This window comes from Egretta garzetta, unplaced genomic scaffold, assembly GCF_000687185.1.
Source record: "Egretta garzetta isolate BGI_Z169 unplaced genomic scaffold, ASM68718v1 scaffold56, whole genome shotgun sequence".
In the NCBI taxonomy this organism is placed as follows: domain Eukaryota; kingdom Metazoa; phylum Chordata; class Aves; order Pelecaniformes; family Ardeidae; genus Egretta; species Egretta garzetta.
The window spans coordinates 5,222,707-5,235,688 of NW_009260182.1; the positions used below are offsets into that span (position 1 = coordinate 5,222,707).

Sequence of the window (12,982 nt, forward strand, 5' to 3'; positions counted from 1 at the left end):
CAGTGCAGCAGATGTGAAATGGGCATCCTTTCCCTTCTCTGACCTCAAGGACAGCAAAAGCAGCTCCAGAGAAGAAAATAGCAGAGGTCAGCAAAAGTACCTGATTTTCTGGAAGTTCTGCTTTTTTGGCACTACTCCCACATCATGTTTATCACCAGAAATTTGCCAAGAAAATATAATCCCCTTAATATTTCTCTTGCATAAGAAAATCCAGGTTGCTGAGGACATTCAGATTAAAACAACAACAATAAAAAACCCCAACCAGTTATCAATAGCAGCAAGGAGGATTTGCGCTGACAGTATTAAGAGAAAGGCCAACCAGCATGCAGGAACACTGAACACTTAGGACTGAGACACCACAAAACCATGAGCCATATAAAATCTCTCAAATTCCTCTGACAAATACGCTGCTTACTCACTGCCTGTTGAAGCACTAAAACACATAACAGGGAATCCCAAACCTGGAGGTACGTTCTTTAAATTCGGTGATCTAAATATTGGGGAAGGAAATTGCTCCACTTGGCCACACAGCATGGAGGAAAAGTACTGAAACCACACATACCAAAGGAGATGGCAGGAAGGAAAGAATTTCACTTCATGCCTCTACCCAAATCAGTGCTAGGGAGAAATAGAGTGAAAAAGGCAAGGAAATCTGCATGTAACAATTCTACCCTTAAATGAGATTCCTCTTAATAAAGATACAACCAAAAAGTGATCTTGCTGCTTAATACACAATATCTGCCCAATCCCACCATACTGTAAAACAGTAAAAAGAGGGAGTTAATTGCAGCAGCTATTAGACAGATTCCATGCAAATTAGACAGCAGAGGTGCAAGCAGATATACAGGGGAGAAGCTTCACTGAGTTACTATCCTGAAATAACAAAGGGGACTTGCATCTTGGTATGCTCACCACCTTCCAGAAACTCCATCAAAAACTGCCAAGCCAGAGATACTGAGTTTGGGCCTGAACAAATCAAAATTTTTTACATCTGCCTGCTAGAAAGACCTCCTGTATTACATATAATTTTAAGCAAGCTGACTGGATAAATCCACCAGTGATAAGCTTTTTAAAAGTTACTAATTTAATCAGACACTGTAATTTAAAATCAGGAACCACATTTAAAGCCACTGGGACACCAAAGTTATTAAGAGTAGAGTTTATTTACAGAGCCATTCTTAACAGCATATTTATTTAATAAAATGGATGTAAACTGTATGTGCTACTAATAAGCTCATTAGAACAGTTAACTCAAGCAGATTTCTAACTTAATACAGTAATCCATAGCCTTCTTAGAGAACACCTCTCTTTCCCCGTTCACTGGAACTTACAGGGACCAGCCTCCTATTCTCAAAGTCAGGCTGTGTGACGTTAACAGGAATGACCAATGTTTTAACCTGCTCTATCTAATCAGAACAACAACTTTAACAACATGCTCCACTTACTCACAACTCCCTTCTAGAAAAAAAAAAAAAGACACACAAAACAGTGTCAGGTTCTTCTGTTATCCTGATACATCCAGTTGACCAACACTGAATGGTACTGGCGAGAATAGTGGAATTTCACCTTCGCAAGGTTGCAATACAGTAATAAAGATCAGATGGAAACATCTATAAATGCAGAACACAATTCCATCTACAGAAACACCAACACCACCCCCAGGCTGGAAATGCTAGGAGGCACTAGGAACCAGCTGTCTCAAGGAGGAACTAGGTTTCTCAAGGCTACACTGTTATTGTGTTCACTCATTTACTTTCATATAAATATCTATGAGACTTCCAATGTATTTCTGAAGTGAATTAACAATAGTCTTACTATATTCCGTTTCCCTTTCCAGCCTAGGGAAGATGCAAGGCGATATGTCAGTTACACACACACATGCACACACCCCCTCGTGTGCAAAGCGAGCAAGAGCTAAAAGATAAAGTTTTACATTGATCACAAAGACACATCTTTCTCCCATTACAGCTGAAGATTCATAGCCTTCCATCTCTTCTGACAGTAGTTTCTCTACCTGCTGTCTCTATACAGAAGTAGGACAACTCAAAAAACATCCCAATTCCTGTGACTTAGTCTCTTGTTAACGATACATCAGTAACTGATGCCTATCCTTTCTCCAAGCTTCCAAAATTCACAGATGCGCCAGTCATTCACTCCATGCGATAGGAGACATTTACAACCCTGACACCTACATCTGACCTAGAAATACAGAGTCAGAGAGAAACAGGCATTTACAGAACACAATTCACTCATCTCCAGAGATTTTTGGACGGATACCTTGATATGAGCTCTGCCCCCAGAAATACCCGTTTCTCTCCACCGATCAGAGTCTACACAACCTGCTCAGATGCATCTGCCTAAAGATATTAAGTTGAACCGCCTTAAATTCAGGTTTACAGAGCACTTCAGAGGCAAGCAGTAGTTGGAGCAAATATACAAAATTAATAATTTCTTAGCTGGTACCAGAAGTACACCTGCAAATAACATTAAGTCCCACACTAATCTCCTAACTCGATTTACTTGTCACAGTTGCAATGTATCTCAGGCTCAGCTCAGAGCCAAAGACAAGGGGTTCCTTTGCTGTCCTGCACATGCAAATTTCCTTGCATTTCCCGTGAACAAGTCAAGTATCCAGTCCTCATTTTCAGGCCCACCTCCAATTCAGTTTGGTCTGAGGATCAAATACAATTTACTGCTTCAGTATCTGTTCTCATAGTGCAGGCTTGAAAAACCAATAGCCCTTTCTTTGCCCAAGAGAGTACCTCACAAACGATTCATTTCTGGTCATTCCGTATCAGGTCCAGGATTTTCCACACACACTGTGTTACATTAGAATAGACAAAACGGGAAGCAAACTACATAGTCTAAATGGCTTTCACAGTCTCAGAAGGAAGAGGGGAGATGAGGGAGGGAAGCAATCCCTACAACCAACAGATCATATGCAGTCATAACCAGATAACGATGAAAATTTACTTTCTGCTTTTACAGGAGGCACTGAACAGTGCTGATGCTGTGCACTGACTTAACAGACAATTAAATTCCTTTATAATGGCAGAAAGGAGTAAGGGGAAGCAGGATTTTTCACTCCATTCCTCCTAGTATTCCCATTTGTATTGCACAGGTTCTGTTTTGTGCTGGGAATACTTCACTCTGAGAAACTACTGTCCCTTAGAAAGGGTTCTCAAAGAATCATTTTGCTACCTCACAGGTTCAAGGCTCTAAAAACACGTTACCCCAAGGAAAACAGAAGTGAAGGATGACTTGCTGTAGTACTACCAAACACTGGAAATGAGCAGCTTTGCTTGAGTTTGGTGTACTTTAGAAAACAAAACAGAACAATATATGGCATCAACCTGCAACACCAGCAAATGTTTTTCCAAGTCTTTGCCAGGGACTCAGGAACATCTGACACATGTTTAGTCAAATGTTTTATGTGTATTAATGCCTAACAGAAGCTCTTGGCATCCTCCAAGTGAAGCCAAGGCTCCATAGAATCCGCAGGGTACTCCTGGATTCCCACACTCCATCAGACTCTGCATGGTGACAAGAGCAGTCCTCCAACGCCTGCACACCTTATAGCCTTGTAGCTTTCTCCTTCACCCTATACACACAGCCTCAGAAAAGATACAACTTCCTTCAAAGCATCTAGATTGCTCCTCTTTTTTCACTTACTTTACTTCATCTGTCCATTAAGAACAGACTAGTTGCCACCTTTGTGCTTTAAGACAGGAAATAGGTCTGATCTAACAGACTAGAGCCAGGCTTTCACACATGGTGAATATTTGGGTCTGCAAGTTTATTTTAGCACCTGAAGACCTACTACGACTTCTGAGAATGCACCGACACAGAAACCCATGGAAAAGGTACAGAATTGGGAAGGAGTGGTCAGCCTCATATTTCCTAGGATTGTTACAGGTCACACAACACTCAGTCCGTTATGCCACTTGCCTTTCTTAAGTCCAAGCTGATTGCACAATAAACACCAAGTCCACATTTCATGCCTTATTTTAGGTATACAACAACTCTGTGCGTACATAAACATCGAGAAGCTAAACAGTCCATGAAAGACACTGCAGCTAGGCTGGAAGAGTTACTAAACCCCATTTGGTCAAAGAAACTGTCTCTGCTTTGGAACCAGACAAACAGCTTTGATTTTCCAAAAGGCATTTCATCAGGAAGGTGTATGGCACACAGTAATTACCTATGTTCTCAAAAGTGGCGAGACAGATGACCAGCTGCATACCTATCCTCCTCCTGGCCTAGCGCCCAAGTACTCTGGCATTTTCCACTGTTGCCTACACGAATTAGACAGAAGACAAAGGCAAACTGCATTAAGGTTTCTGCCAGCTGGGTAGCTCTTCGGGTTTTAAGGACCACAGCCTAGGATTTAGTTACAACAGTTACTGTTTATAACATGCTACAAACACCCTGTTAGAAAACATAACAGCTCTCTAACTGCAGAGCTGCTCTGTGCTATGAAATACATCAGCAGGGTTTTGCCAGGGTACAGCAACATTAAGTATTCTGCGTGTCCTTGAAATCCAAATGCTCACGCCACCAAGCCTGACTAGCCTCTCACATACACTCCCTGGATGGGAAACTGAAGGTGACTAGATTAATCTCTAACTTCCTGTATTATATTTTTTAATTTTAATAGTGCATTCACTGTTCTGCATCATTACCTTCTGTCCTTATAACACAGGACACGTGAAAATCCAGAGGCAAATACAGGCAGCCTCTCTTCAGTGATATTATGGGACAAAAGCTTCAGTTTACCTTCTCCAAGTTACCCATTACCTCTGAAGCCTCATTCAAAACACACTTGCCTCTTTTTGAGGGAAGAACACTTACAACAACAAGCAGCTGCTGACTCAATTGCTCCATTATAGCTGCTCCCATTTGCACAAGGGACTACACCATTTCAAGCATTCCTTTGCCTAGCAGAGTCTTTACTGACATCATGCAGGTCCAGTGTAATTTATTTCAGATAAAGGACATCAAAAGAGAACAAAAGTAAAGCTCCCAGGAAAGAGCACAGCACAATTGTGTTTCCCCTCTGTGGCAAAATGCAGCAACTTCAAGAACAAAATGGCACCAGAAACAGTCTTAAACACAAAGGTATAGAAAGGGGAGGAAAAAAAAGAAAAAAAACCCACAAACCTAGAAGACAAGCAGTTCTACAACTTTATTTGTTACCCAAACAGATACAAAGAATAAGGGACTACCAAAAAATAAAAAAAAAAAAGTGCAACAGAGAACACAAGGTGCAAAGGAAAGACTGCGGAGTAAGTTTCTCCCAGACATTTGTTCAAAGAACATGGCAAATTCAGGAACGGGTTCCATAGCAATTGTGCAATGTAACCTGAAAGAGCCAACTGTTGTCCAGGGATATTTATGACGCTTTATACAGGGAGGCTATTATCCCTTGGAATGGGCTACAGAAGAATCATTTTGCTACTTCACAGGTCCAAGGCTCTAAAAATCTGTGTTACACTTAGGAGACTAAAAGTGAAGTATGCAGAAGTGATCAAAGGAGAACAGGCTGGTTTTATAGCCTGCAGGGGAAACAACTGATCATATATTCTTCCTATGACAAACAACTGAGAAAGTAATTGAGAGCCTAGCAGAAACCAATGTTGTTACCTCAGCATTATTGATTTTAGGCAGACATCTTAATCTAACACATGACAAAACTTTGGTCATTGCAGTAAGATATAGCTTTCAAGGAAAAAGGATATTTATAAAGGTAGTTTATGGTTCAGTTAGAGATTCTTATGAAGTCAAGCCCAGGGTATAACGGAATGGAAAGAAAGGGACTTCTTAAAAACAAAATGGATAGAAAGTTCGATTAAAAAGTGAAAATATGATTCAGGTATACTAAAGCAGAAGGATCTTCTGATCTTCAAAACACTAAAAGGAAGCAGTAAAAACATAACATATACTAAGAAAGCTTTATTCTTATCAAAGGGCACTGAAAAATACACAGTTCACCTGTTTGGGGTTCTTTCAAATATTTCTGTTAAATTTATAAAAAATTTATTTAATTTTTTATATTAAAAGGAGCTGTGGTTATTTTTTTTTTAAAAATACATATATATATAAAACAAAAGTAAGCCAGAACAGCATAAGAAGATAAAAGCCTATATAGCCATTCAAACTCAAAGAAATACAACAGTAAAGAAATAAAAACTATTAATACTAAATAGCAAAATTATACAAAATTGTAACAGTAATCTGAAAAATATACGTAGAGAGAAAAAAGTGAGTTCAGTTCATGGCAATTACTAACAGTACATCTGCAATTAAAAAAAAAAAAGCAGAGAAATAGAGGAATCATTGCACCCAATTAAAAAATCCTTTCCTACCTTCCCTCTATTTCCTCCTACAAGCAATCTGCCCTTTGCAACGTCAGCCACTGCTCTCTGCACTTCTCACTCCTCTCTGTTTCCTGTGGACATCTGAACTATCCCCCTCCTCTGCCTTTTCAGCCTGAAGGGGGTAATGCACCACACATGGAGTTTCAGGTGATGATGCTCATTGGGCTCTTTCCAGCAGATGTGTTTGTTAAATCCAGTACCTCTGCCTTCACATCTGCATCATATTAGCAAACTACAGCTGACAGATATAGATAGTCCCTTCTCTGTTCTTCCCAACTGATGAACAGTCTACTAGGAATTCTTGATTTTAAGTCCCAAAGTAAATAGCCTGGCATGGCTTTCACATGCTTGTGACAAATTCTTACTTGTGAAATGGAAATGTGATCTAGAGCTCCCTAGGAACCAGATGAAGTAAGATGATCATTCATCATCCATTAATATGCTTGGGGCAGACTATCTAAGAACACCCTGATCTTGCACCTCTCCTGCTGTCATGTTGTTGCTTTTGTGCACTGGAAAACCACTGGGCTTCCAAAACTAGACTTCATTTTTGGCATCCATTCACACAGCTGGTATGAAACAAATCCAGTCTGCTGGCCTTTGACACAGATTTCTTCAGATGTCCAAAAAAAAAAAAAACAGGCAAAAGACAATGAGATGGGAGAGCCTGGTTAATGAGGTGTCACAGCGATGGCTGATTTGTTCACTGCTTCTTTCATTTTACTACGTGTATCAGAGTGATAAGGAGCAAAACGTCTCACATTTTGTTTATGTACTATACAGTTTAAGGCTTAAGTGGAGCAGCATCTTGAGACTTACAGCAGGTTTTGATAAGTAAAGCAGAATTCTCCACTCACGTTGTGCCTATTTCCATCACATGGGGACCATTTGCAGGAGCAAGTTAATACCAAGTTTTATTCCTCAGTAGCAAGCACCCATTGCACCACTGTCCATGCACTTGTTCCAAGTGTGAGGCTGGGCCACGACCTGGAAGGAGATCATTCAGAGCATTCTGTCACCTGTTTTGAGAAATTCAACATGCCTCTGAACCACATCCTTCAATGACAAACTCTCTTTGTCAGGAGAGCTGCTTCTATCATTGGATCTGTCAAGCTGAGCCACTGAACAAGCTATTTCACTGGGTCTCCCCCAGTCAAGCTCAATTTGAGTTTTACAGACCTTGATACTTGTGGGGTATTTTCATAGAAGCCATTAACTTACTTTGCACTGGGAATTATGCTGCTTGGCAGGGGCTATCTCTCCTCACGATACCTGCATGTCCAAAGTTGAACCTAGTCTTGTAATGAGATGGCAAAAAGTAGTCATATATATTCAAAATGTTGGCCTGTAAGCCAGTAAGGCCTGAAAATATTTACCAATATGTCAAAATGCTTCTAGCTGAAAACCGTTTCTAAACCATTTGCTGTTTGCAAGTTTAATGGCTTAAGGCTTATGGGCTCATGAATCACCAGCTTTCTTAGCAGCAGCATTTGAAATGTTGATACCTTAGCCTTGAAATAGATGTGAAGGTACCACAGCCTTTACAAGCTGTTATCGAAAGACATACTTTAAAAGCTCCCACAGAAGACTGAATGCGATAGAAGTAGCTGAGCAGGATGAAAGTAACCGAACCAACTTAGTTAAAGTCATTGTTCATGTCTGCGTTCCATTTTAGTGATTACCCTCCAGTTGGACAATGAATCATATTAAAGGAAGCTTTGATACTTACAGTTTGTCTGATAAAAAATCCAGATGACTTTAGAAGCAATGATGAGTATTTGGGAAACTATTAGTCTTATTTCAAATTACTGAATTCAACTATCAGAAGAAAATTTTGGAGAGCAATTCCATTTATCACAGATAAAAAAAAAAGATTGTACCATTATTACAATCCCAAGATTTTCAGCTGAGAAGACGTATGAACATTCATGGCAAAAAAATTGCTACAACAGATACATGTGGAATGAGTATCTCTAAGGTCAAGGAGGTTATGCCAGTAAATGGCAAACACTGCATTACAGAACTGTAAAATGAAATGTTAAGTGTACACTACACTAGAGAGATAACAGGGATGGAACAGACAAACACAATAGCAAAACCAACTGGAAGAAAAAAGGAAATCTCAATTGTGAATAAAAAAATAATAATTCCATATACAGTCCTCTAAAATATGCCACCATCAAGTGATTTATCTAGGTCTTGCAAGGGGACACTGTGGAGTGTAAAATTATAATATTTACATGTTTTGTCTACAATGCCTAAGATAGACAGCTGAATGGACACATAAATATGGTAAATAAATTCTGTTTCAGTTTTAAGCAAAGAGATTATGAAAACGCATTCAAATTAATTAATTAAATAAATAAATACAACAGAATGCTTATGGGTTTATCTGTGAATAGCTTAAAAGTTATGGGAATTCACAGCTTCCTGTTTTTTCTGAGTAACTGGCCCCATCTATACATGCATTCATCCGCCATGTTGACGCAGACGACTTGCAGATCTGTCTCTTCACTCCTATCTCCTTGCAGCCAGATTAAAATCCCAAACTGTTTCAAACGCCTCCCTGAGGATGGCTAAAATCAGGTCAGCCTCAGCTCCCCACCTTTCTCCTCCATCAATATAGATTAAAATGACCATTTTGTCTATCACTCAATTCATAACTCTTCATTTTCAACTCTAATTTCTCTCCAGGCCCTCACATTCAACCATACAAAAACAATCAGAAAGATTTTGACATATTTCCGAGATTATTTCTGTATGTTCATCTTCACAATAAAACCTTTTGTCCAAGCTGTCATCACCTTGATTATGGCAACTTCTTTCTCCACCTCTAATCTCATTCAAGTCTCGTCCATCCAGAATGCCATCTCAATCAGCATTTTCAGCAATTAGTCTGACCATGTGAATGCATGAATACATTCTTCTTTGGTGCCTCCTTGTATTCAGGCTTTTACTCATTCTGCACTCATATTTGAGGTAAACTCCTTGTAAACAGCTCCAAACCTCATTTCTTTCCTCCTGAATTCTCCTTAAAACTTATCTGCTCTGATTTCTCCTGAGAAACTTGACAATTAGGCTACTACCAAGCGCATCGATCAATACAGTCCAACTCCTTACACTCTCTGCCCATGACCATTTTTTTACTTTCTATAAGCTAAGATACTATAAGCTTTTGGGGGCAAAGACCACTGTCTCCTCTTCTTTCAGCTGTACGTAAGCTCCAAACACATTTCTACTTTACTCACTGAACTAAATACATGTAGTATTTACACTTGCTTCCCAACATTTTATGCAAATGCTGCTATGTTTTAGAGGACAATGTGACTGCTATCCTCATTGTCAATAGAGCAGAACAAGGTGTGGGTAACCAAGATTTGAAGTAAGCACCATTTAAACTGCTTGAAGCCACATCAGCAACATTGCAGCCTGAATGAAGCAGACACAACATGAAACTCCACTGAGTTCTTTCCAATGTCATAGGCCAATATAGCTTCAACAAATGTATAGGGGTTATTTCTAGTGATTTGTGCCTATACACATTTCCTTCAGGGAGTCTGTGGTGTACAATGATTTTCCAACACAGAGTGAATATGATTTTCAAAAAAGTCATCTATACCCACCCTGGTCTAGTAAAACCATTCTAGCTGCTGCTAGGGTTTAGTATGCATGTTGCCACTAGGTCTAGTAAAACCATGTCAGCAGCAACTATGGTTTAGTGCGTATGTTGCAGGTAGGCTTTCAACACCGTGTGGACAACCCCTGGCTGTCCACACTGGACAGTGGCTGAGCTACCCACAGATTTTACTTCTTTATAGTGTAGCAGTAAGACAATCAAGGTGGTTATATATCGCTCTTTATCACCACCTTGGAGCAGACCCTAGAACACCACCAACGTCCTAGAAAGCGCAGCCTGCCAGAACACATGGCTGACCTCAGGTAGCTGACACATGGAATAGTGAAGAGGGGAAGGACAACAGAAAAAAAATTTCAAATATGAAGACAGTGGAAGGGAACAGCTTATTAAACTCACAGCAAGTCATTTAGCACCTTACAGTGATGCCTCAGTTACTAGGCATTACTGGTCAGCCTAAATATAGCTGCAGATGAAAGGTGGAAACCCAGAAGTAAGATGACAGCCTTGTCAGTAGGCTAATGCTTCGCCAGTTCCGTTTCTACAGTAAGTCTACATGGGTAGATGACACCAAGGTGGATGGTGCACAGCACTCCCACGTACAAAAACACTCCTGGAAGGAAGGTTTCAGTAGAACAGACGATTGCAGATATCAATTACCCAGTGACTGTGAAGCCATAGATAGATTATCAATATGAATAAAGTGAGGATTCGCACACCCTGAGGTCCACAACTGACTAGCCAGTCTGAATCCTGTCTGCCCTGCTCCTTATTGTTTCACAAAAGTGATCGTCTTCTGGTTCCAGTCTGAAGGTGCTGCCAAAACCCTCCTACCCTTTCAGGAATGCAGTTCCAGGGAGAAAGCACTTTCAGGCACAGCAAATATGCCTACTGACCACAACACTGGGAACAACCCTGATCTCCTGTGAAATCTGTGGAATCAGATTGACCTTACAGACACAGGGAGCAGCGGAGTTTGTATCCGAGCCCACTTCACACACAGTTTTTATCCCTAGGTAGCCTTCACCTTACTCAGTATATGAAGTAGGTAGAAATCTACAAAAAGGTTTAAATGCTCAAGTAACCACAGCATGCGGCAAGCATGTGTCTAATTAATCTGATTAATCAAAGTTTCCTGTTCAGTAACATATCACAGAGCTATGTAAAATGAAAACTGCAATGGCTCAAAGAAAAGCAGCTGGCTCCTTTCTACCTAGTTGGAAGACTTTAACCCTTTTGCAGATCCAAGAAAGTGTTCTATCTTGTCTTAGATATTTGTAAATCAACTTCCTTATCTAAAGTAAAAAATACATTGTCTAATACACCGACAGTAAAACACCTTCTGTCACTGCCACCACAGGTAAGCTATTACTGCATGAGAACTGGGTGGAGATTTCAGAAACTTGAAGTTTCCAGAGAGCTTCAAGCAGGGCAGCTTATCGAATTGAGAGTCGAGAGGCCAACACAACATTGGAAGCTTACAAATTCAGAGCGTTTCATGAAAAAGCACATTCCACAGTTACTCGCGCCCTCCTGTTGCAGTTGTGGAGAACAATCACTAGATGGAGCTGCACAGTCACAAATCTGATTTATGGCCGCTGGAAGAGTTTGTTGTCTGATGCAGTTCTGTTTGGCCTAAAACTGACACATTCCAGCGCTTCCTGGTAACTCATCTTCTGAGAGATGGGATGAAATGCTTTCATTTACAAAAGCAAAATGTACACAGAGAAAGTGATGAGATACTGAACGGAAAAAAAAAAAAAAAGACAAGAAACCAACAACACTCACATCTTTCAAAATCAAATAAATTTTAAAAGTGAACTGAAAGATATTTTATCTGCTAAGACAGATCAGATGTCTTGCTTTGTTCTGCAAGTCAGAAAGGAAAGCGGACTCCTTAGTGCTTGACATGATTAGCTGCTGCAAAAGAAATACAAGAGCTCTGAGCTCAAGTCTTCGTAAATAAGGTCTAGCACACGCTAAAAATGCAGTGATCGGCAAACCCATTTCCCATAAATGCCCTAGTGATATACATAATCCTGCACTTAAGATGTACTTACAAAATAATCTATTTCCACTAACTACATTGACACTAGATGGTTTTGCTAGCATAGGAACACAGTTCCTAACCTACCGCCACACAATTTATCTGGCTTTCTAGAGATGAACTATGCGCCAAACAGGAAGCTTTACCTGCTTTCATCTTACATCTGTTGAGGCCAAGTTGCAACCCACTCCATACCTGCTTATTCCTGGTCTGTGGGCAATGCTGTTAATTTCATCTCCTGCAGAGTGACAAAATGGTAGATCTTCACATCTTGCTTGGGTTTTGCAAAATTCAGATATTGCCAACGCTTCACGAAGTGACAACCAAATCCCCAGCCCATCTCCAAAGACACTGCAGGGTCCTTTCAGCACGTATCTATGTAATGAAACAAAAGCACAGAAAAGTTTTTTTTAGCCTGATTTCTAGGAAAAGAAGATGGCAGAGCCACTGTTGGTTTATATACCAATTCCGTCAGCAACAGTTCAGGCCTGGGAGGAGATCCCTAAACAATTAGGCTGTCAAAATTGGCAAGGGCACTGCTGCATCTTGCTGCAAGGTGCTGCAGAGGAAACCAGGCCCCATTCTCCCTCTCATGGAGGATCTTCCTTGATCCCCTTCACCTGGAAACTTGCAGTTCTTTTGGGCTCGGGACTGAAGTCCCACAATCGCATCTGCTTTTTGATAAGGAATCTGCTCGCACCTCAGCTGCAAACAACATCGTGCTAGGGAAGGAGAGAGCGCGTTTCCAGGGCTAGTGGGAGGCCCAAGCCAGTTCACCCAACATCTGGGAGTGTTTTAAACTGGAGACTGCGGTGAAGGGACACCAGAACCAGCTTCCGAGGAAGTGGCGGAGAACCCCACGTGCTGCTTTTGTCACTTTACACACCGCTAGAGAGTTACGTCACTCGAGAGGAAGGCGCGCAC

The 12,982-nt window shown here is 40.6% G+C and overlaps 1 protein-coding gene across 1 annotated transcript in view; it reads left to right on the plus strand.

Annotated features, from left to right (window-relative positions):
• Positions 1-10,532: 10,532 nt before the first annotated feature.
• Positions 10,533-12,982, plus strand: part of COMTD1 (catechol-O-methyltransferase domain containing 1) — an 8,766-nt gene continuing 6,316 nt past the window's right edge. Inside the window, exon 1 of the mRNA XM_009641865.2 lies at positions 10,533-10,557. Coding sequence (XP_009640160.1) covers positions 10,533-10,557 — 25 coding nt within the window. The remainder of the gene's footprint in view (positions 10,558-12,982) is intronic.